This window comes from Lichtheimia ornata (genome assembly GCF_029851405.1).
Source record: "Lichtheimia ornata isolate CBS 291.66 chromosome Unknown scaffold00007, whole genome shotgun sequence".
Lineage (NCBI taxonomy): Eukaryota > Fungi > Mucoromycota > Mucoromycetes > Mucorales > Lichtheimiaceae > Lichtheimia > Lichtheimia ornata.
Window position 1 is genome coordinate 672,695 of NW_026695327.1, and position 22,472 is coordinate 695,166.

The 22,472-nt window shown below is 43.5% G+C and overlaps 9 protein-coding genes across 9 annotated transcripts; 5 read left to right on the forward strand and 4 right to left on the reverse strand.

Annotated features, from left to right (window-relative positions):
* Positions 1–2,055: 2,055 nt before the first annotated feature.
* Positions 2,056–5,791, forward strand: O0I10_002631 (uncharacterized protein; the record flags this gene model as incomplete). The annotated part of the gene is made up of 13 exons (XM_058482711.1): positions 2,056–2,323; positions 2,391–2,583; positions 2,766–2,906; positions 2,968–3,084; positions 3,170–3,203; positions 3,269–3,385; positions 3,440–3,538; positions 3,609–3,808; positions 3,874–4,004; positions 4,081–4,441; positions 4,508–5,369; positions 5,435–5,597; positions 5,661–5,791. The coding sequence occupies 13 exons, from the start codon at positions 2,056–2,058 to the stop codon at positions 5,789–5,791; spliced, it is 2,817 nt and encodes a 938-aa protein (XP_058346735.1).
* Positions 5,792–6,745: 954 nt separating this feature from the next.
* On the reverse strand, positions 6,746–8,436 carry O0I10_002632 (uncharacterized protein; the record flags this gene model as incomplete). The annotated part of the gene is made up of 8 exons (XM_058482712.1): positions 6,746–7,137; positions 7,197–7,290; positions 7,351–7,560; positions 7,619–7,707; positions 7,760–7,812; positions 7,874–8,104; positions 8,161–8,276; positions 8,341–8,436. The coding sequence occupies 8 exons, from the start codon at positions 8,434–8,436 to the stop codon at positions 6,746–6,748; spliced, it is 1,281 nt and encodes a 426-aa protein (XP_058346736.1).
* A 442-nt stretch (positions 8,437–8,878) lies between these two features.
* Positions 8,879–10,054, forward strand: O0I10_002633 (uncharacterized protein; the record flags this gene model as incomplete). The annotated part of the gene is made up of 2 exons (XM_058482713.1): positions 8,879–9,105; positions 9,175–10,054. The coding sequence occupies 2 exons, from the start codon at positions 8,879–8,881 to the stop codon at positions 10,052–10,054; spliced, it is 1,107 nt and encodes a 368-aa protein (XP_058346737.1).
* Positions 10,055–10,435: 381 nt separating this feature from the next.
* O0I10_002634 (uncharacterized protein) lies at positions 10,436–11,455 on the reverse strand (the record flags this gene model as incomplete). Its single annotated transcript, XM_058482714.1, has 3 exons — positions 10,436–10,938; positions 11,006–11,092; positions 11,173–11,455. The coding sequence occupies 3 exons, from the start codon at positions 11,453–11,455 to the stop codon at positions 10,436–10,438; spliced, it is 873 nt and encodes a 290-aa protein (XP_058346738.1).
* Positions 11,456–13,819: 2,364 nt separating this feature from the next.
* O0I10_002635 (uncharacterized protein) lies at positions 13,820–14,065 on the reverse strand (the record flags this gene model as incomplete). The annotated part of the gene is made up of 1 exon (XM_058482715.1): positions 13,820–14,065. The coding sequence occupies one exon, from the start codon at positions 14,063–14,065 to the stop codon at positions 13,820–13,822; it is 246 nt and encodes an 81-aa protein (XP_058346739.1).
* Positions 14,066–14,361: 296 nt separating this feature from the next.
* O0I10_002636 (uncharacterized protein) lies at positions 14,362–14,825 on the reverse strand (the record flags this gene model as incomplete). The annotated part of the gene is made up of 3 exons (XM_058482716.1): positions 14,362–14,454; positions 14,548–14,609; positions 14,687–14,825. 3 exons carry the CDS (start codon positions 14,823–14,825, stop codon positions 14,362–14,364), a joined length of 294 nt encoding a protein of 97 aa, XP_058346740.1.
* An 813-nt stretch (positions 14,826–15,638) lies between these two features.
* On the forward strand, positions 15,639–16,565 carry O0I10_002637 (phosphoadenosine phosphosulfate reductase; the record flags this gene model as incomplete). The annotated part of the gene is made up of 2 exons (XM_058482717.1): positions 15,639–15,807; positions 15,865–16,565. 2 exons carry the CDS (start codon positions 15,639–15,641, stop codon positions 16,563–16,565), a joined length of 870 nt encoding a protein of 289 aa, XP_058346741.1.
* Positions 16,566–17,759: 1,194 nt separating this feature from the next.
* Positions 17,760–18,923, forward strand: O0I10_002638 (uncharacterized protein; the record flags this gene model as incomplete). The annotated part of the gene is made up of 1 exon (XM_058482718.1): positions 17,760–18,923. One exon carries the CDS (start codon positions 17,760–17,762, stop codon positions 18,921–18,923), a length of 1,164 nt encoding a protein of 387 aa, XP_058346742.1.
* A 779-nt stretch (positions 18,924–19,702) lies between these two features.
* Positions 19,703–21,542, forward strand: O0I10_002639 (uncharacterized protein; the record flags this gene model as incomplete). Its single annotated transcript, XM_058482719.1, has 4 exons — positions 19,703–20,198; positions 20,253–21,028; positions 21,084–21,222; positions 21,289–21,542. The coding sequence occupies 4 exons, from the start codon at positions 19,703–19,705 to the stop codon at positions 21,540–21,542; spliced, it is 1,665 nt and encodes a 554-aa protein (XP_058346743.1).
* Between the last annotated feature and the right edge of the window lie 930 nt (positions 21,543–22,472).

Sequence of the window (22,472 nt, forward strand, 5' to 3'; positions counted from 1 at the left end):
CGCACATGGTTTCCTCGGCAACAGGGTAGTAGTAGAGTGCCACTTTGTTTAGTCATCCTTCACCCACCAAACCACGTTCACTCTTCATCCTCTTAATAACATACATACATACTTTCTTACCCTCATCTTCATCACCATGGTGATTGTATGGGACACTATGCGTCGTCATGGCATCTTTCCATGCTGAGTTTATCATTGCAGAAATATCACCAGAGAAATAGCGCCACTCTTTCCTATGGTTACACCATGCTTCATGCTTCATTTGACATCTATGGTAAAATGGAAGATCGCTCTCGGACCCATCGTCCGCTCTTGTATTTTACTTTGCCAACCCTCTTCGTATTTGTATACATCCTTGGATCTTACTAATAAAAGCATCGTATCCCCATCTTGGATGAGTGGAAGCTGATGCTTTGAATGTCAACTCGATCACATGATCACTGCTATTCTTTTTCCCATATTGGCACAGTGGCGAATTATTATCATGCCACGATGATGCCATCCAACCATTGGATCCAAAATTTAAAAATAGTGCCACCAGAGGCTTAGGGAATGTTTGCTTGTAACCAGTACTACCAGATCACTATTGTGGATGATGCTAATGCTTATACGCATCATTATTGATCCCTATCACTACCACTTTATGCGTTGCATAGCAACGAATTTTACTTCCAGAAATGGATTTTAACTAGAGACGAATAAACGAGCTGTTGGTATAGCCCTGGTTACACGCTACCAATCCTCAAGTTACGACCACCATCAGTGCAAAATCAAGCATGTTCATCATGCATGCGCACGATACGGCTCCGATGCATGTGCAACAGAGAAACATCGGAATGACGTGCTGCAACAGCCCACTTGACACCTTGCCGACGAATGCCGTTACAGTAGCACTTGACGTTTGCCCATGCATCACATGGCATTGATGATGCATGTATGTTGTGAGAATGATACATACATTGGGATGATTATTGGTCGTATAAAAGCGACGCCAAATGAGCGGCTTAAATAACATGCACACCCACATGATCATGTGTTTGTTTACATTAGCAAGATGTTAGCTTGCGCGCGCATTTTACAAGAATCAAAAGTGACAAGCTTTATGTTTATGCATTTTACCTTGTGTAACGTGCATCACAATCATGGATGTCATTAAAATCGTCAATGACGATGGGGATGGGATCGTTGCTGACACCGTAATGTAGCATGACCATGCATGTATGTATATGTGGATGTACCAAGCTGTGGAATACATATGGCCCTGCACTGCAGGGCAAGGGTCATCATACAGTGTATGTGTAGATGCCACCATATTCGGGGGGCAGAGATGGGATAAATTACACAACAATGCAAAGATGGGATTGGCAGTAAGTAGACGTTGCAGAAAGACGCACAGCTAACCCTGGGCAAAAAGGATCATCCACGATGATGAGAAAATGATGCTACAATGCCTTTTACAGCCAAGCATCAGGACCGAACTTGATTTGGCAGGCAACATCGAGAGAGCGGACACAAAATCAGGGAGAGGTGTGTGTGTGTCTGGGCCATATTGTGTGCTGGACACTATTTTGCAGCTCCTATTGCTTGTTGCTATAGCACGTTCAATTCAATGTATTGTTTCTCACTGGTTCCCCTATCACCCCTTCCACTTTTTGCTCCCACAAACTGTGAGCCCCTGGCATGGGATAGGCTTTATTGGATCCGATTTCTTTTCCAGTCAGCCAACTAAATCAACTAGCCAATGTGTATGGTTGCTTGCCCCTGTTGGGCTGTCATCATGATGAGGCTCGTTGTTCATCATACAAGAAAATATGGTGCCGTTTGTGTTAATGTTTGTGTATAGCTTTCTCCCCCTTTTTTTCTACTCTTTATCTTTTTTGAAGGGGAGCATTCAACTTGTTCTTCATCCTTTACCTTCATTTCTTAATTCTCTTCTTCTTTGCTATTACCTCTCCCTCTCTCTTTTTTATCGTTTAGTTCTCTTGTAGCGTAAACCATCCTTTAATCTTATACCCCATCCACACACCACACACACACACACACACCTTAATTCTTATGCACGCAGCAGCCGTACATCCGTTAATCCCAAGCGACGTTCCACCACCGCAGGTCGGTGGCCCACGTCGTGCGAGTGCACCTAATAATACACGACGTTCATCCCAAGTATCGCCTGCCACCATTTTATCTCGTAACAAATCCACCAAATCGCTTCGTGATCGTCGTCGTAGTTCTGGAGCCCTTTCAACACACACAGCTATGCAAAAGTCCCGCAAATGCATTGGGGAATACTATGTTGGAAAAACTCTCGGCAAAGGTGCTTCCGGTAATGCAAAAAAATCTCTATACATCCTTCCAATTGAGGGTTTCTAATATATGGATACAACATGTAGGTCGTGTCAAATTGGGTATCCATAGGCATACTGGAGAGCAAGTTGCTATCAAGATCATAAGCAAATCTCACCTTGCTGCCAATCCTGCCATTGAAAAGGCTGTGCGACGAGAGATAGCTCTCATGAAACTAATAACGCATCCTAATGTCATGGGTCTGATTGATGTTATTGACGATGAAAACTCTCCCGATTTGTAAGTTTCGCTTTCTGGATTTCTTTCTTCTTCCCCTTTGTACCTGTGCTCCTCCCACACACTCCTCATGGGTCTTGTTATTGCACTTTTTTTTCTTTCTTTTATCCACTCCTCTCTTTTTGCTCCGCTTGATCTCCTTGACAAAAAGTGAAATGCTGACACTGTTGTTGTCATTGATACAGGCACTTGGTTCTCGAGTATGTCGAAGGTGGCGAGCTTTTCGAATACCTGGTGAGCAAGGGTCGTCTTAGTGAAAATGAAGCCCGCCGTCATTTCCAGCACATCATTATGGGCCTTGACTATTGCCATCATCACCTCATTTGGTATGTAGTATCCATGGCACCATCCAACAAAAACATACATGCTCATTATTATGCTGCATAGCCATCGTGATTTGAAGCCCGAAAACCTGCTTCTTGATCGTAGCAATAACATCAAGATTGCCGATTTCGGCATGGCATCATTGCAACCTGCAGGATCCATGTTGGAAACCAGCTGCGGGTAAGAAGAAAGAAGACACATTCCATTTTTGGCATATGCATAGCAACATCAAAGAAACCTAACCTAACCTTGGTTGTGTCCTTAGGTCGCCTCATTATGCAAGCCCTGAGATTGTTGCTGTAAGTTCTCAGAACCACACACACAACCAACCCATGACAATGACTCACCTTGTACATGTGTTTAGGGCATGCCCTATAACGGTGCTGCATCTGACATTTGGTCATGCGGTGTGATTTTGTATGCACTGCTCACAGGGCATCTTCCATTTGATGATGACAATATCCGCCAATTGCTGAAAAAGGTGCGTGTTTGCATAGCAACATTTTCACTATTGCTTACCATTTTCATCTACTAGGTCAAAGCAGGCAAGTATGTTATGCCCGACAACATTTCACGTAACGCCCAAGACCTTATTCGCCGCATTTTGGTGGTCGACCCCAACAAGCGCTTGAGTGTAAGTAAAAAACATGTACGCTTGTTGTGGTGCATACATCCAATCCATTTTTCTTTGTATCCATTTTTAGATGAAGCAAATCATGGCACATCCTTGGTTCCGTGAGACGCCTATCAACATGGCACGATTCCCTATCCCACCTTCACCTGCTGAAATTGGGCAACCCATCAGCGACCCATCCGAAATTGATGATCGTATTGTTGAAACCATCAAGTTCTTGTGGGGTGAATCAAGTGCAGATCCTATCATTTCGGCGTTGGTTAGCAACGAGTAAGTAAAATCATCCATCATCCATCATCCAATCATGCAAGTTGCTCATGTGACTTTACGCACAGACCCAATATGCAAAAGGTGGTTTATGTCTTATTGCAACAACATGCAGAGAAATACTGGCAAATGGAGCATGACGACGACGACGATGTTATGGCTGATGGCGAAATGCGATACCGTGATGTGCGTCTCAATTGTAAGTATCCCTTTTTCTCCTTCCAAAGTGTAGTACATGCCATCATTTTTTTTTTGCTCACACAATGATATGGTAGCTACGGGTGGTAATACTACAGCCAATCGTCGTCATCGCAGCGTAGCACATCGTTCTGAACGTGATCGTCGATGTATGTCAATGACAGACCAAACGAGAAGAAGCTCCCATCATCGACCTACAGTCCCATGGATGCCTGAACAACCATCTCCTCGTCGTTATTCAGCTGTAAGCATGCGTGTTAAAAACACCGACTATCTCATGCAACAGGAGCAACAGCAACATATGGTTCCACCAGTGCCTGTAAGCCCCGCTGTGCCAGTGCATAATGAAAACGAGCGCATGAAAAAGAGCCAAACCTTCTATGATCGATTTGTGCGTGGTGTGCTTCTACCAGGCTCTCGACGATCAAGCAAAGACAGGTACTTTTTTTAATTTTAGCGCAACCACGTTCAACCTTGTTGTTAATGTCATTTATTTATACATAGGGGTCAACCAACATCACCTCCTCCACCACCCCCTCCTCATGCATCTGAGCTTAATGCACCATCATCAACTTTGACTGGTACACTACGACGCAAGAATCCATTTGCTAGGTCATCGGAACAACGTGCATCCAAGACTCCTTCAATACCACCAAAGTCCACTTTACGTGGTGGTCTTTTGCAACGTAACAAGATCGATCCTAGCCCTGCTACCAACGCCCATGATAACAAGCCATCTACAACAACAACGAATAACAACACCAAGCGCCTTTCTATTCGTATTCCTAATAACAATGATACCAAGAAATTTGGTGGCGTGTTTACATTGACCAGCAACAGCCGTCGTCAACGCAAGCAGCTGGATATGAGTGCGTTTGAGCAACAACAACAACAACAACAACAACAACAGCTACCTATTATTGCACCCACAGTGCCACCTGGTCTCTCTGATGGAAGCACTCTTAGCAGCAGCAGTAGCAGTAGCAGCAGTGACGAAAGCACAAACAAGCATCACGCTGTTAAAACATCACTCAACTCTCCCAATCCACTGCTTACGCCACCACCTTCAGCCAAAGTGGATGAATTGCGTCGAGGAAGCCAAGCATCTTTCCAATCTTATGATCGTCGTGGTAGTGATCAGCGTCCTCTCACTCCAAGCTTGCTTTCGAACAGCTCCACAATCACTACTTCACCTAGTGGTACATGTACTCCTTCTTCACCTGCTGTTGTTACCATTGCATCCAATAACAAGGCTTCTTGGATCACCCACTTGTTCCATTTCAAGCAACCCAAGGTGTGCTCAATCACTCTTTGTGAGACTCGGATGTCCGACCTTTTGCGCAAATTACATTCAACATTGAACAAGGTATGTATGAGCATGAGATTCATGCATCCATGTTGTTGTACAAGATAACTAATAAGGTTATGTAGGTGGCCGAAGCACGATTATATGAGAAGACCGATAAATATGGTGCACGCTACAAAGTAGAGATCAAGCAAAAAACAGGTGGCAAGGTACGCCAAGTCAAATGCCGCATGGATTTCATCCCTTCATCTGTACAAGAGACTCGTGTGCAATTTACCCAACAACAAGGTAAAGAAGAATACAAGAAATGTGAAAAGAGAGAGTAATGCTTATATGAAATCATGTTTATAGGTGATGCCCTCTTCCTCGCTTCCATCTTGCGACAAGTACAGGAATGTCTTGAAAATGATACATCATCATCATCACCAGCAGCAGCAGAAGTACACAATGACTCCAATGCAGCTCAAGTTGTGAGCTTTTGAATGACACCAACCAACCCCAACCAACCCCCCAAAAAAGAGAGTATATACAATCAACCCAACCCATCCCGCCCTTTCACTTGATTTGTGTTGCAAGAGAACAATGAGAACAACAAAGACGATCAACGTCGTTATACACTGCCTTTTTCTTTACCATCACAACAAACAATGCGCTTCCTCCCTTTCATCTTATATATCATCAACCACCCCGTCCTTTCGTTATCCTTTCATACCACTCCCTTCTCAATGAGTATACCACACATCACTTCCAATGTCACGTTGTAGATATGAAACTACACCCTTTGCTAGTATTATGATTTGCGTTCTCCCACCATAAACCATAAACAATCCAATAGTCCTAATAATACATACACAAGGGGATCCACAAATAGCGCTGCTAATATTTACCCTGAATCAAAAACTATTTACAATTACAAGCACTCAAGGAGAAATGAGAGTGGCAACAAGAAACAAAGTCCCAAAAAAGAGAGTATATACAATCAACCCAACCCATCCCGCCCTTTCACTTGATTTGTGTTGCAAGAGAACAATGAGAACAACAAAGACGATCAACGTCGTTATACACTGCCTTTTTCTTTACCATCACAACAAACAATGCGCTTTCCTCCCTTTCATCTTATATATCATCAACCACCCCGTCCTTTCGTTATCCTTTTTTCATACCACTCCCTTCTCAATGAGTATACCACACATCACTTCCAATGTCACGTTGTAGATATGAAACTACACCCTTGCTAGTATTATGATTTGCGTTCTCCCACCATAAACCATAAACAATCCAATAGTCCTAATAATACATACACAAGGGGATCCACAAATAGCGCTGCTAATATTTACTCCTGAATCAAAAACTATTTACAATTACAAGCACTCAAGGAGAAATGAAGGGTAACAAAGAAACAAAGTAGAAAATAGTAAAGGTGCATGTGGGTGCCCTCATGTGGGTGATGGTATGTTGAATTTTTTAGCCATTGAAACGTATAATGATCGTAAAAGTGACTTTTGGGCGGATGGATCCTCTGGCATTGGTTCATAAAATTGGGCTTCATCATCATCATCATCGCCCTCGTCGTCGTTTAGAGTTGCTGCATTATCATCCTTATTGACGTCTGGTAATGATGGCTGTGCTTTTGCGTCTTCCTTTTGAATATCTTCGGTAGTTGTGTGCGTGGGTGTAATATCGGTCATGGGAGCAGGTGTAGTATCAGTGATGGGAGTAGGTGTATTATCGGTTTTGGGAGCTGTAGATGTTGACGTCGCTGCTGGTGGTGGTGGTTGTGGTGGTGATGATGGTCGATCATTGTTCACAGTAATGCTCGGCGTGTCTTCTAATAGAACAATAACTCGTGAGTCAAAGGGAGAATGTGCCATCTGCTCCTCTTGTTACCTGCAGGTTTGACCTGATTTCCTCTATCTCTTTTGTGTAGTTCACGTATACTCAGGGGTTTGTTCCATAATTCCATTACCGCAGCATTCGCATTCTATATAATACAGTCCATTCAATCAAATATGGTCTTGTATATGCCATCCACAAATCTTACCTTGAGAGTGACATCTGATTGTTCCAATCTCGCTAGCTTGTTGGGTTCCACAGGTGCCTTTGGACTTGTATGTCGTTGACGCTTGTGTGTTGTGCTGCTTTCTGCAATAGTCGATGGCTGTTTCATCGGCGTTGGATCTTCTTCATTCATCGCTGATCGTTGTCGTTTGATGCCTTTTGATCCATTCTCTTCCTTCTCAGCTCGTAAATGCTTATAAGACCTGATGTCAGCATGTCATTCGGCAATGATAACAAGAGGAATTGCTTACCAAGGCCGGCAGTTCACCATATTGCATCAACAAGATTTTCTCAAGATCCCCATGCACAATACAATATTCGTTCAAGATCTCCTCATATTCTATTTCAACGCGTCAATTGATCCGTGCACCATTGATCCTCTTGTGCCTTACCATCAGTAGCGGAATCTGGGAAGAGATTGCAAAACCATTCGCTATCCGGCGTGCTATATAATACCATGTTAATCCAATGATCCAATGTAGGTATATATGCAATGCCCTTGTTACCCGGTAAAAGTTTTCCGTAGATCGATCAACCATTGACTTACGGATGGCTCAAAAGAAATGTCGTCAGGGTCGATGGATTCAAATGATGCCGTTGTGCGAGTAAAGGTACATCCAAGGATCATCAAATGTATGCCGAATGCATCTTGGCGTTTGTGGACCCCAATCACCGTGTCATTGAGTACCATCGTCGTATTTCGTAATGCATCGAGCTGGCTAATGAAATCCTGCCCACTATATATCCAAACATCTTGTAAGACTCATGCATCAAACTGACAACAATTGCATACCCCAAACCATCTTCCAATACTGGTATCGATGCGATCGCAGGTACCCAATGGTGTCCATCGGTCAGCTCAACCAGAGCAAATTCACCACCATCCCTCTCATTGGTGACAACGGTGGCCTGAATGAAAAGGTCCATTGTAAGCGCTAGCTCTCTCAAGCCAATGTCACGCGTCCATATATACCTTGTTGAGGACCAAACTCTGTGTTTCCTTGTAACTCGTAAATGCTTGTTGTTTTCCACCGAGAATAAAAGTTGCCAAAGACTGATCGCTCGACATGTTCAAAAATAGGGTGGTGAAAGGAAGAGTTGATACAAATCACGCCGCACGAGCGCGTCTTGTCTCCCTCGTGTATTGAACCCACCAATGCCGAATCAAATATTAGCTTTGAGAACCACCACGCATTTGACCTTGTGACAAGGCATCGCATAGATGTATACCTGTTTCGCACATGCTGCATAAAGTCACTTTATTCCTTCATACGGCTCCATTCCCAATGTGGATAAAGATATTGTATGCTATCACTATAGCGGTACAGTGCATGATATGATCGAGAATGATGTTTATCTTGGTCTATGAGGATTGATACAGGTTGACCAGCATGACATCATTTATTGCCATTGTGATTGTGCCAAAACGAGGGTTGTGTGTCAATTATCTGCTGGGACGACGTTGTACAATTTCCACTTGCCTCCTCTTTCCTTTTCCTCCACTTCGGTTCATGTCTTTAAACAACAACAGCAGCAGTAGTAGTAGCAGCAGCAGCAATTCGAAACCATCAGCTGTCTCCAGTGTTGTGAACGATCTCATTCGAGCAGCCGTGGGTGGTGATGCACGCAATGTAGGCGATGAGGACCTCGACAAGTACGTAGCCGACATGATCTTGAAGGAAGCCGAAGCCAAGAGCAAAAAGTACCAAAGCGTTGGTGTAAGTGCTTATATGCCAGAGTAAGTATCACATTGGAAGACCTTTGTTCATGCTTGTATGAGGTTCATTGATATCGTATTATCATGTAGCCAACCCAACAACTTGCCCAAACCCAACAAACGTTTCTTGCTCAACATGGTACGAGCCACTGACAGCCATAACCAAGCACTACGAGAGCAGCAGGAACGTGCAAAAGAAAAGGAACGAAGGGAGCGGTTACAGCAAAGGGATGATGATGATAACAATCGACGATCGCGTCATGACAGTCGACGACGACAACGACAACGATCACCTTATGATGACAATGAATATCAAAGACGACGACGACGTAGTGTATCACCTAGCCGTTCACCCAATGCATCAAAGCATCACCGATCAAGACGATCCATATCACCAGAAACGCATTCACATAAACGACATCCTCATCATGATTCATCATCCTCGCATGACACTAGTCGACAAGACCAACCCAATACCAAAATCAAGGATCCTGCATCATCATCATCATCATCCAAACCAGCAGCAGCAGCAGCACCAGTGATTGTACGAGGTCGTGGCCGAAGGACTGAAGGCACCAAGTCGAGCATGGATAAATACTTTGCAAAAGATTACAACCCTTTCATGGATATCGAGCCTGATCTCAACCAGATGGTGTACACCGAGTATCCAGATGATGACAGCACCGATAAATCAGCCAAAAAGAAGAAGAAGGATAAGAAAAAGAAGAGCAGCAGTAGCAACAAAAAGAAAAAGAGCAGCAAGAAACGAAGACGAGATACCACCACAGACGAGAGCGACGATGGGAGCGATTCAGATGTGGATCGGCGGAAAAAACGACATCATCGACATCACCACAAGAAGAAAAAGAGCAAGGATGAGGATAGTAATAGTGATAGTGGTGAAGATGTTTGGGTAGAGGAACCAAAACCAATGAGAGCATGGGATGTTGGCAAGGAGGACCTGCATTAATGCCGAATAAACTGTAGTCATTTATCACACGTTGCTATCGTGCTGTTACAGTATTTAGGGGATTCTTAAGGAGGAGAAAGCTCAAGGTTAAGCATACAATGTAATAGCTTTTTTCATTTTAGAACTGCTGTATTATTGGATGTAAGGTATCGTCAAGATAGCAATATGTAAAAAGTACGATGGAAACAACAACGGGCTGATGTATTATAGAGTAGTAGAGATATCATTAAAGGAGTGGACTGGATAAAAGGAGGCGAAAAGAAGACACACTATTAAGTAAGCTCTGTGCTGCGTCTGGCACATTGTTCACAACTACAATAATAAAAGGGAGGGAAGAGGAAAAAGTGGGAGGATAGTCGTAATGTATGTTGTATATCGATATTAATGATGAAGCCGTGTATCGGTCTTCTTGTCGTCGTATGATTGTGAAAGGAAAGCAAGATCAAGTTGGGACATGCCCTCTTGAATACGTGGAAGATCATCCAATGCAACGGGCTCAAAGGAAGATGAAAAGCTAGGTCTTTCATCGTGTTGTCCAGTAGCTGTGTGCGTCGAATACTCTGAACACCAACTCTTGGTTACATGACGTGCTTTTTCATCGTGTTGTTGCTGCAAGGATTCAATATCAGGATGAATGGTGTATGTGTTGCTGGTCTTTGCAGCCGATGGATAGGCGACAATAGATCGATCGTTATATGATGCCAATGATTGCATGGTCCAGGATGATTTGTCGGCCCTTAATCCAATGGTGCTTGGCGATTGTTTTGCATTGTAATCAAGGTTCTCCACCGTAAATACAGTAGCGGATGCACGTAACGATGACTGGATCAACATGCATAACGTAGCAAGGATTACAAATACCCAAAAAGCCATGGCAACAAAGGCTAAAAGGTGATGCTCTCATGATTAGTATGGGCAACGATGGATGTTTCAAGCTGCTTGTGAACGTACCAAGAATGATTGCTAGATTAATTAGATCACACGCTTGCCCATACGTCTTTACAAATTCAGAACCAGTGATGCGACAAGCCGATGAAACTACATACAATTGAATGAGGGATGATGATGATGATGATGAGTATATGAGCCTATGATGGATAAGATGATGTTGGACTTACCATTGTAGCTTGTCATGACAATGGATGTCGCTGATGCCCAAAGGGCAACCAACATGACACCTGCAGTCATTTGCATAGCAAGGATGGCTTTCGAGGGTGCAAAGGGGCGATTATCGATAAGGCGAAAGAATACATGCAAATGTAAACACAACAAAAGTGATGCTGCCAATAAGGATGCTGCACCGAGCACGATTAAAAGATAATCCTGAGGCCCGGGTATTGTAGCGATTATGCCCTGCAATGCACCGCTAGCCGTTTTTAAGCTGATGGCATTAAGAACCATAACAGCTATGCTGATCCACTGGATTAATACCAAGAGGCTAATGTGGATGATCGCTTCATTCCTTGCTTTGGACATCGAGACGAGGTATAGCAGAAAGAGCGTAAAGGGTGTAGACCGATATTAGGTTTGTAAAAAAAAGAAAGTGAAAGGAAAAGAAGCAGTAGTATGGATCAGAAACGTGCGTGAGCTGGAGTAAAGCAAAAAATATGAAGGGAATATATAAATACGCTCCCTGTTTGGAAACGGCATTTGGAAAAAGAAAACGCGGCAGGCGAGAAAGATGTGAGAGTGAGTTAGTGAGTGAGTGAGAGAAGCGATGCCTCCTTATGCACCGATCTCCTTGGATTCTCTCTCTAGCAGTAACATAGTGACGTTGCAGGATCTGTGCTGATTGCATACAATGAGCGTCCCCTTTATCTACCTGTTTACTGCTTCAGTGATGTGACAACAATCATGGTGTTGCCATCTAAATGCATTCTAATCAAAGGAGGATAGAAAGCAATGACATTCAAGGTTATATTTCAACTAATCTATCCATGTTGGTGAATACATTCCAGTCTTATTGCCGCCGTTCTTGGGTAAATTTGATCCTTTTACACATTTCCATTTCTGGCACACACACAACCCCTCCCTTTTTTCTTATTATTGCAGCGTGATAACAAAAAAGTGTACGACGTTGTCGTTTTGACATGCTCAAGGGAAAACCACGTGTACCATTAGGCTGAGCTGTGGGTGAGTGATCGTTCTTCATCGTCCTCTTTTGCTTGATCCTCCTCTCTCGTGAGGTTTGCGTATGATCGTAGCTTCCTTCTCCCTGCAAGTTAATCAATATGCGATCACCAAAGTTAAAGATGCTGACAACAGGTCCCCGTAGTCAACATGAATAGTTAATTAGTCAAGTGGATGCCTTGATCGCGTATGCCTTGGATGGGACTAAGATGCAAGCTACCATATTATGTGTGACACGTTTGTTTGCGTCGTGCATATATACCATGATCCAGAAAATTGGTTCCAGGAACAGCTTTCCATTTGACTTTACACAGCGACAACAATGCTCCTTATTGTGCAACAGCCAAATCGTGACATGTGAGGACGTTCTGTAGTATAATAATAGTAGCTTGTTGGTGCATTTAGCATGCTGCATGTGACCTTAGCAAAATGCTACCATGTTGGTCGATCTTTGGGAGACTCGGGTTCTGCGAATGGTCTTTTACTGACACGAAAGAGAAATCAGCTTCAGCTGAAAATTGGATAGCAACATGTTGCATAAATCAGATGTCACGTTTTCTGAAAGCTTGGTAGCACAAGGCAACAAGGCATTTGGAGACTATCAAAGCGAGGGAGTGGTTTCTTTAATGCTATCTCTCTTTCTTTATTGCTCATTTGATGATACAGTGCTACCCATTCTAAGGATGTTATCATTACCAGCTCTCCATAACGATATCCAAAAATGCTATGTTCGCTGTAACGGTCTTAGCTAGGATCATCATGCAGCACCAAAATGATAAGCCGTTGTTGCATCAGAGCCATCATTGTCTATCCTTTGTTGTTCATTGTTGTGCATCGTATCCATTGCTGAAAGTAAAGGTGCCCTTAATACAAATCATCACCGGAACAGGGTATCATTTTTGATGCGGGGTTAGCTTGATGTTGCCATTTTGATAAGCTCCATTCAAGCCAACTTTCAAGAGGTAACCGGATACTTGTGAGATGGTCTTCCAGAATAGCATTGCTTGTCTCATTCCTTGATTCTTGACCAAGGCATTCATGTCATCAATAAAGAAGTTCATGATTTAAAGACATACCAATATACAAAGAAGCTATGGCAAAGATAAAAAGGATGATCATGCCATAAAGGACTATCAGCAGAAAGCGGTAAAGTACCACGCAAAGATCACAATGAGCACCAACAACAATGGTGAACTACAAAGATGGCCATAAAGATCGATGAATGGGATGCCCCAGGCTATCATTGGACATGCCAAAAGGTGGGAGCTTTGATGGTAAGGCGATAGATGGAAGAGATGTTTGCTAATGTTGATGGCAACAACCATTCTTATATATAAAAGGACGTGCAAACCATTGCCCATGCAAGAAAAAAGAGGCCGTGAGTGATCGACTGCCTTAAAAAACTAGGTCGAAGGTGCTCCAACATCAACCCTTTAGTAGTCAAATGCAACATGTGCTGGTCGACGGCTAGTCTTCTAAATAAGGGATGTCACTTGAAAGTATCCATTACAAAGCCGCATCATGAAACCAGTAATTGTTAAACATTCATTGTACAGTAACCATGGCTGTGTGTGAAAAGTAAGCGGAGAGTAGCGGATATGCAATTAACATGAATGTGACAACAATAAGTTTTATTTACAAGCGATCACGGGAGTACTTTTTATCAAACTGTTGATTGACGGTCATAAGCTTGAGTTGAGTGTTTTGGTCAATGTGTTGCCAAGGGTATGGGTTGTTGTGACGATCCCAGACGACTTCAGGGCCACGAGCCAAGCGGGAGAGGTACCAAGCAGACATGCATACAGCGCCGCCGGTGACGACATAGATGGGAATGATTTCAGGTTTGTACCAGATCTTGAAGAACTTGGAAGCGGCAGACATGATGGATGGATGAAATAGGAATATGAAATAGAGAATGGACGTCGACAAAAGAGTTGAGACAAAGAATCCATTTGCACACGCTATCCAAGCATCCTTTTATATCTTTGAAAGGGCCCATTGTGATCGGCCTAACTAATTAAGCCATGCAGTATCATGATTGGTGAGCAGGTGGAACAAATGTGCCTGAAGATGTCTGAGTGAAACCCAATGAAAAGTTTTTAATGTCAAATGGCCGAATTAAATGATGTAGTTGGATGCAATAAGGTTACAGGAAAGGGAATGGTAGCGGTATAAGGCTATTTCATTTGACCTTGTGAACGGAGCGACGCCTCTTCTTCGGGTGTCAGAGACCAAAACCGTTTTCGTTTCTCATCAAACCAACGACGTAACTATAATTAAAAAGGGGAAGAGCGGAGGAGGAGGAGAAGTAATGTTACCCGGCTGTCATTCATCCGTGCATGATCGATGTATTCTAGACTTACAGGCGAAAAACAATGCTCTTGCTCTCCAAAGTCGGCAAACAATGCTACGTATCCAACAAGCGCTATTACAAAATAGAGTTCATGCTGGTAAGTTGTCTCCTCGTTATTGGATACAAGCAAAGAGGTGGGGGGATCTTACGAAGCGAGACAGCCCATGTCATAACATGCAGTTGACGAGATCGCAAGTTTGGTGCCATAGATTGAGGGCTGTGAATACGTCGTTTCAAGCGTTCTTGAATGTGTGCATTAGCAGCTTGTGATGGGTCGAGGTTTGTCATGACGGAGTGGTGGTGTTGTCAAAGAGTCAAGGACGAAAAACAACATTGAGCCATGCGGGAAATCAAAAAAGACGCCGCTTCTCCATAAAAGGTTGCACACCGTAAATGTCAAGTGAAGCTCCTGCAAAATCTTGATTATCAAGTTGATCACCCTCCCAATAGGTTAGGATGGTCATTCTACAAAGCGACAATCAAATAGATAAGCTACTCTCTCGTCCAATAGTATGATTGAATGATAACAAATCCCATGAATTGAACAATGGTAATGATTGGATGAAAATGTCCGTGGTATTATTGTTTTCTTTGTTGTATCTAATAAGAGAGAGAGCGTGTGTGTATGTGTGTATGTGTGTAGTCATGCGAGGAAATGGTGTGCGAGCATTGATAGAATGACGCGATCCTATTGTGCTATGTAAAGAAAGGGATCAGGCGTTTTGTGTGTGTGTTGGATGACAAATAGGTGATGGAAGATGTACCCAAAAGACCAAACTTTTTAGGAATGCATGGGTTCTCTCAACTGCGCGTTCATTATCAATCGTTAAGATCCAAAGTAGCATTGCTCTTGCGCAATACGTTTTCAACTCAGTCGGCCAACAAGATATGAAAACCCTCCTTGGCGTGCGTCAAGAACTGAATAACACCATTTCACGCGGATACGATTGGCTGACATCTTATACCGGTGCCGTTTATGGCAGGGAGTCGACGAGGCTCTTGCACACCCCGTTCCGATCACTATATAAACAGCGATCCATTATTCACTTTGTACCTATCCAACTATAACGCGTATAACAAAAAAGAAAAAAGATATTCATCATGCCAACAAGCACCAACACTGTCCGCATTCAATCATCAGCTGAATTGACCCCAGAAGTTCTCAAGAGCCTTAACAATCACTTGAGCACTCTCGAACCACGCGAAATCCTTGAATGGGCTATTGACCACTTGCCCAACTTGCACCAGACTACTGCCATGGGATTGACTGGTACGCATCTTTTTCATTATTCAAGATGCATGTATATCTAACTTTTGTAATTTTCAGGCCTTGTATCGCTTGATTTGATTAGCAAAATCAGCATTGATCGTGAACAACCCCACTTGGTGCCATTGATTTTCTTGGATACGCTTTATCATTTCAATGAAACGCTTGATCTCGTTCGCCGCTGCGAGCAAGTATACGATGTCAAGTTCCACATTTATAAACCCCTCGACTGCGAGACTGCACAAGAATTTGAAAAAGAGCATGGCCAACATTTGTGGGAAGTTGATGAAGCAACATACGATTTTCTCGTCAAGGTTGAGCCTGCACAGCGCGCCTACCAACAACACAACGTGCAATCAGTGATCACAGGACGTCGCCGCAGCCAAAAAGGCGACCGTGAAAACATTCCCATTCTTGAAGTCGACTCCACTGGTCTCATTAAGCTTAACCCTCTTGCACTTTGGGACTTTAAGCAAGTATGGACCTACATTCGTGCCAATGAAGTCCCCTACAATGCTCTCGTCGACGAAGGTTATCGATCCATTGGCGACTGGCACTCTACCAAGAAGCCTATGAGCGAAGATGATGAACGATCAGGCCGTTGGAGTGGCAAGCAAAAGACAGAATGCGGTTTACATCAAGATTATTTCAAGATGCGTGCTGCTTTTGTGGCTGCAAAGAAGAAGAAAGAACAACAAGCTGCTGCTCGTGCTGCTAATACTCACACTGCTACGCCCGTTGCCGTTGCTTCCACCTCGTAAATTCATTCAACATCCTCTCTCGCTTTTCCTTTTTTCTTCTCTATCACACACCCACACGCACACACGCACACACACACTCCACATCCATTCCCATAGTATTCCACGTTTATCCCTTATCCCTATTGCAACATTTGTAACACCCGCATATTATCCTACACACGCAAATTGTAGCGTTTTGTACATAGACGACTGATCATATAAAACCCAAAGCTAATGTATCTTGATTCATTCAAAAATATGGTGGTTTACAATTGTCGCGAGTAATGGTACTATCAAGGCCCTCTATGTAATAGGGAGGACCAGATGAAAAATGTCCCGTAGTATTCCAAATGCTGGTGTATGACTAATCCTGCGATGTGTGGGGCTTTGTCATATCAGAGGCCAGATCTTTTGCCATCGGATCTACCCCCCATCTTATCTTGCATCTGAAATTATAATGGCAAATCAGCCTAGCCTTCTAATAACAGATCTTGATTTATCACTTTGGTGCTGCATGTATGTGGTAGTGCAGGTAGCATACAACACCATCACCCATTTATGCTACATGCCATTGCCACGTTATCGTATCGGCTATGGAATACAAGGAAGAGGTTGCTTTGTGGGGTTGAGATACGTTGATGATGATATCAATTGTGGGTGATGATGTTGTGGATTGCTTCCATGTTGTTGTGCATGAGGATAACATAAACAGGGATGTTGCATGGTTACGCATGTTGATTAATAATCACAACTTTTGCATCATCATCCTTCTGAATACTTTTTGTGATGGGATTTATCCAAAAAGCGGAATGCAACGGCCAATAAAAGGAGATGATGAATGCCGGGGCCAGTATTACTCTCATGCAATGATGTAGTACAAAGACAATGGCTTCATCGGGAATTTGATTTTCCGCATTTGGACATGACAACATTGACGTTTGGATATGGCCTTCATGAACAAGGTAGTGTGGGATCATTTATGCAGCCATTCATGGCTTGATGTTCAGGAGCGTGATTTGACGTGATCGTTGTTGTCTTGTGTACACATGGTATGGCAGCTGTTTTCATATGACATGCATATGCCATCATTCGGATTATCCCGCGTAATTTGACTCAATGGCAACGCCACGTCAACGGGCTTATGAGAAGAATGGCAATGGGAATGGTAGTGTGATTTATTTCTTCTTTCTTTCCTTTTCATCTTCTACTTGTATCATGACTATATCATTAACCAACGCGTTCACCAAGGCTGTCAAAGTCAAGTATCCCATCATTCAAGCCCCCTGTGCAGGTCATACTGGAGTCGACTTGGTAGCTGCTGTAAGCAATGCCGGTGGATTGGGTTCACTTGCTGCTGGCATGATGCCACCCAACGACATGCGTACCGCCATTCGAGCCATTAAGCAAGCAACCACGCAACCATTTGCTGTCAATCTCTTTTGCCGCATGGAGCGTCCACCCACGCAAGATGAAATGCAACGCGACTATCCTGCGTGCGACAAGGTCTTGGATAGAATAAGGTCACAGCTTGGTATCACACGCCCAACGACATTTACACCACGTTCGCCGCCACTCGACCAACAAATTGCAGTGATCATTGAAGAGCAAGTGCCTGTGGTATCATACACCTTTGGATACCTTCCCGAGGATGAACAGAAGCGACTTCAGGATGCAGGTGTCTATTTGATTGGTACAGCAACCACTGTCAAGGAAGCTTTGGTGTTGGCTGGTTTATTGGAAAGCAGTGTCAAGAGGGCGGATGCTGTTGTTGCACAAGGTCTCGAAGCAGGGGGTCATCGTGGATCATTTCTCAAGGAAGAGGATGCCAATGATGAGAATCAACGACAAATGCCAACAGAGGAATTGGTACCCAAAGTGGTCAAAGCATTACGTGAACATCAAAAGGATCGTCATGTCCCTGTATTGGCAGCGGGTGGATTAAGTACAGGCACCGATATTGCCAAGGCTCTTCACAAATGGCAGGCGGATGGTGCAGCTGCCGGTACATTGTTCATGCTCACCACTGAATCAACCACTCCAGCCGCTCATCGCAAGGTCCTACTTGAATCAAAGAATGCTCCTCGTATCACGCGTGGTCTTAGTGGACGATGGGCTCGTGGATTTCCCAATGCGTTTATGGATGCTATTGATAACGAGGTGCCTGACAGCGACATCCCATCTTACGACATCCATTCGGCAAGAACAAAGGATATCGTGGCTCATGCTGGCAAAAACAGTAACCCTGAATACATGCTACTATGGTCCGGATCACATGCTTCAGATGCTGCAAAGTACTCCAATGGTGGTACCGTCTCGGCTGGTGACATGGTCAACAAGATTGTGAAGGATATCGTCAATGCCTCTCCTTCATCTTTGTAGATGTACCCACATTATCCTACCTATGGTTGATTGTCTTTTTTCTACAACAATGAAGACTTGCTTGCTCTCATCACTGTGCCATGGAAATGATGTTTATTTGTTTGGTTACGCAATGTTTGAGGTTATAAGCCGGGAAGCGGGTCAACTATAATGTTAAGTTAAGGATCCCAAGGTTGAGAGATGCGACAACATGTGAAAGAGGTGTGTAATTGTGAGATGTAAGTTGCTTGGTATTGCTGATGATGATTGCGTATATAGTAATAACATGTTATATTAGATCCTCTGACCAATGACATACATTGACAGCTATACTACAATCTTTGATGATGCGGCCACAAAAAGTACGACTACGATGGTATCCATGATCCAGGTACGTTGCCATGTCCATATATGTTTATCGATCCAGTGTATTTATGCGCATAAAAAAGCTTTCGATTTTCCCCGGGTCAGAATGTCAGTCAAGATCTGAATACGTACGACGTGCCCATGACCTCAACATGTTGCCTTGGGGGGGGGAGAGGAGCCACCGACATCAGCACATGCACCTACTGCAGCACATTCACACACTTGTTTGTTTTATCGCCTTGATCGACATTGTCCTCAAAGATCTCGTCATCAATACCAATACGCACTTTTCGTCCCTCGTGCTTTTGTTTGGATTACATTGATTTACAAGGTGCTGTGCATGAAATAGCAACAACAAGTTCTATAAATTTCACAGCAATCAATGCGTCATGTGTGGTGTCTCTCTCTCTTTTTCTTTCCCTGATCCTTTCTCAATGTACACGTTATGCAAGCTCCTCTATATTACAGTCTTTGCCCTCCTATCTGCCGTACCACCTTATCTACAAATCTACTACCATGACGTGTTGTACTTTTCCTCGAATCAAATCGGGTGTGTTCTCGCTATTGCCCCGTTTATTCAATCGCTTGCATGCCCAATATGGACGTATCTTGTCGACAAACGACCAAAGTTGCATGGAAGTATCATGGCGTTTACCAGCCTTATGGGTGGATTGGCTATCTTGGGTATCATGATTCTCGGTCATCAACAACAACAAGAAGATACAACAAAGGATCCTTCAACGCCCCTTTTTCTTTCTTTGATCCTCAACAATAACAATGAGCAGCATTCACCACCACCACCAGCAACGCAACAAACGGTGATCCTCACATCATTATGTGCATTGATGTTTGCATTCTTCACTTTACCCAATGTATCCCTTGTCGACAGCGCCGTCATGAAGATATTGGGATCCAACAAGATCCTTTATGGCAAGTATTATTACAAGTTTACAATTAGCTACACGTCACTAACACATCATTTAGGTGAACAACGATTATGGGGATCGGTATCAGCTGGATTTACCATTCTTGTCGTTGGCGAGTTGATCAATTTGACTAATAACCTGGATGCTATCTTTTGGGTATTTGGCGCTTCGACCCTTGCTTTTATTGTTATATCCTTGAGTGCCAACAATGTGATTTCCTCATCTGTTTACAAAGACGATGATTATAAGGCTACCGAGTGTTCCAAACTATTGGCTACCAACGAGAGTAGGCAGCAGCTCAACAACGAGGAGGACTATGAAAAAGAAGGTTCTGCTAGAGGGCGATACCAAAGCACCATGATGCACGATGAAAGGGGATTATACAGACCAACAAGCTGCAACTCAACGGTGCTCTCGATTGCACATGATTTACGAGAAGAAGCTGATGAGCTCTTGGATACCAACGTGTCACCTACTACCGCCCCATTACAAACAGCTGGTCTTGCCATATCAAGGGTATCGTCTCTCGAACACAGCATGCTAGGTGGCCGCGAGCTCATTGATGCCACATCCTCCGCTTCATTATCATCCACCACAGCAGCAGCCACGCCCATGTCATCCAGCAATAGTCATTATCAAGCAAGATTCTTTACATCGCCTCGAGTTGCTTGTTTCTTGATCACAACATTATTATTTGGCGTGGTGCTATCAATGGTTGTCAACTTTTTATTCTTATTTCTAAGCAATGATTTGCACACACCTGCAAGCTGGATTGGATGGACGGGGCCTCTTCAAGCACTTACTGAGCTTTTATGCTTTTGCTTTTCAAAACAGGTGAGACGTGAGTGATTTTGTCATTGCCGATATTGATTATCTCCCAAAAACATAGATGATGGAACAATTTGGGACAGCCTGGTTGATTGTGTTTGCCCATGTCTGTACTAGCCTGCGCTGTTTGGCGTACACATTACTGCCGCCCGATGCATTATCCACCAATATTTGTGTGCTACTACTACAAACGCTTCATGGTAATATACCTTTATATGATCCTTTTGTTGCATGTGTTTAATAGTACATTAACATCACCATGATAGGAATTGGATTCGGTATTTTTTGGGGGACGGCTGTAAGTGAGATGGATGCCATGTTTCCGGCAAACCAAAGAGCTGTGGCTCAAGGTGTCCTTGGTGCTCTTCACACAGGTCTCGGCACTGGATTGGGTGCTTTGATAGGAGGACAATTATATGATTCTTTTGGTGCGGCTGGTCTCTTTCATAGTGCAGCAGCCCTTTCACTCATCAGTGCCTTAATTTTTTGCATCGGTCGTCGTCTAGACATCAGCAGCTAGTATGTAGGATAAAGTATTATGTATTGTGCGTGTAAATATAGTTTTATGATGATTGCATCTCTATCACGTTTGTGTGCATGTAACGATGATAAAACAGGGGATCGATACTATAAGAGGGCGGGGGATAGATAAAAGGGCTCATGCACATACAATGCTGCACATGCACGGACAGGAATCAGGATATGGAATTGATGAGTAATGTATGTAAGCAGTCAGCAAAGTGGTTGTGTCATCGTCTTGACCATGTAACGGACCTCATTGAGTTGAAGCACCATTGTCCTTTGTACCTTCTTGATAAAGCGTATGCCATCATCATCCCATCCCATCAGCTGCGTTCTATGTATCATTGTAATCGATAACTTATTCAATACCATCATCGTTACCAAAAAGCTATACCTTGTTCACCAGTGCAAAAGAAGAGAAACACATGCGTGTCGTGTATGTTCCTTTAACATACCGAGCTTGTTGCTTGTGCTATGCACTTACTCTCTTGGTTGTCATTGCCAGCTTCAGTCGACTTGTAGATTGTGGCGCTTGTGAAGAAAGAAGAAAAGGAGCACCTTTCACACCGTAAAGCATAGTGCATACCATCGTCGTTGCCATGGATTCAGCTGCCGGAGTATGAAGAAAGAAACCGGCTGCGGGCATTTACACCACTCACACTTATACCTCGTTTCTTTTCCTTTGACTTTGTTCGGCCAAGGAATCTACTGTTGTCTCATCGAGTGCGCGGTAGTAGTTGTATCATGATCGTAGTGCAGCGCCCTGAGTGAACATAGTCGGTTGCAGGTAGGGTCATTGACGCCTACATTGGGCCACTATTAGTAGCGCTGTTGCCAATTAGGCTCTCCAAAAGAAACATTGGGGCACCAACCATTATGCATGACACCACGCGCTCTTTCTATTTCAACTCCCTCCAATTACATCCAC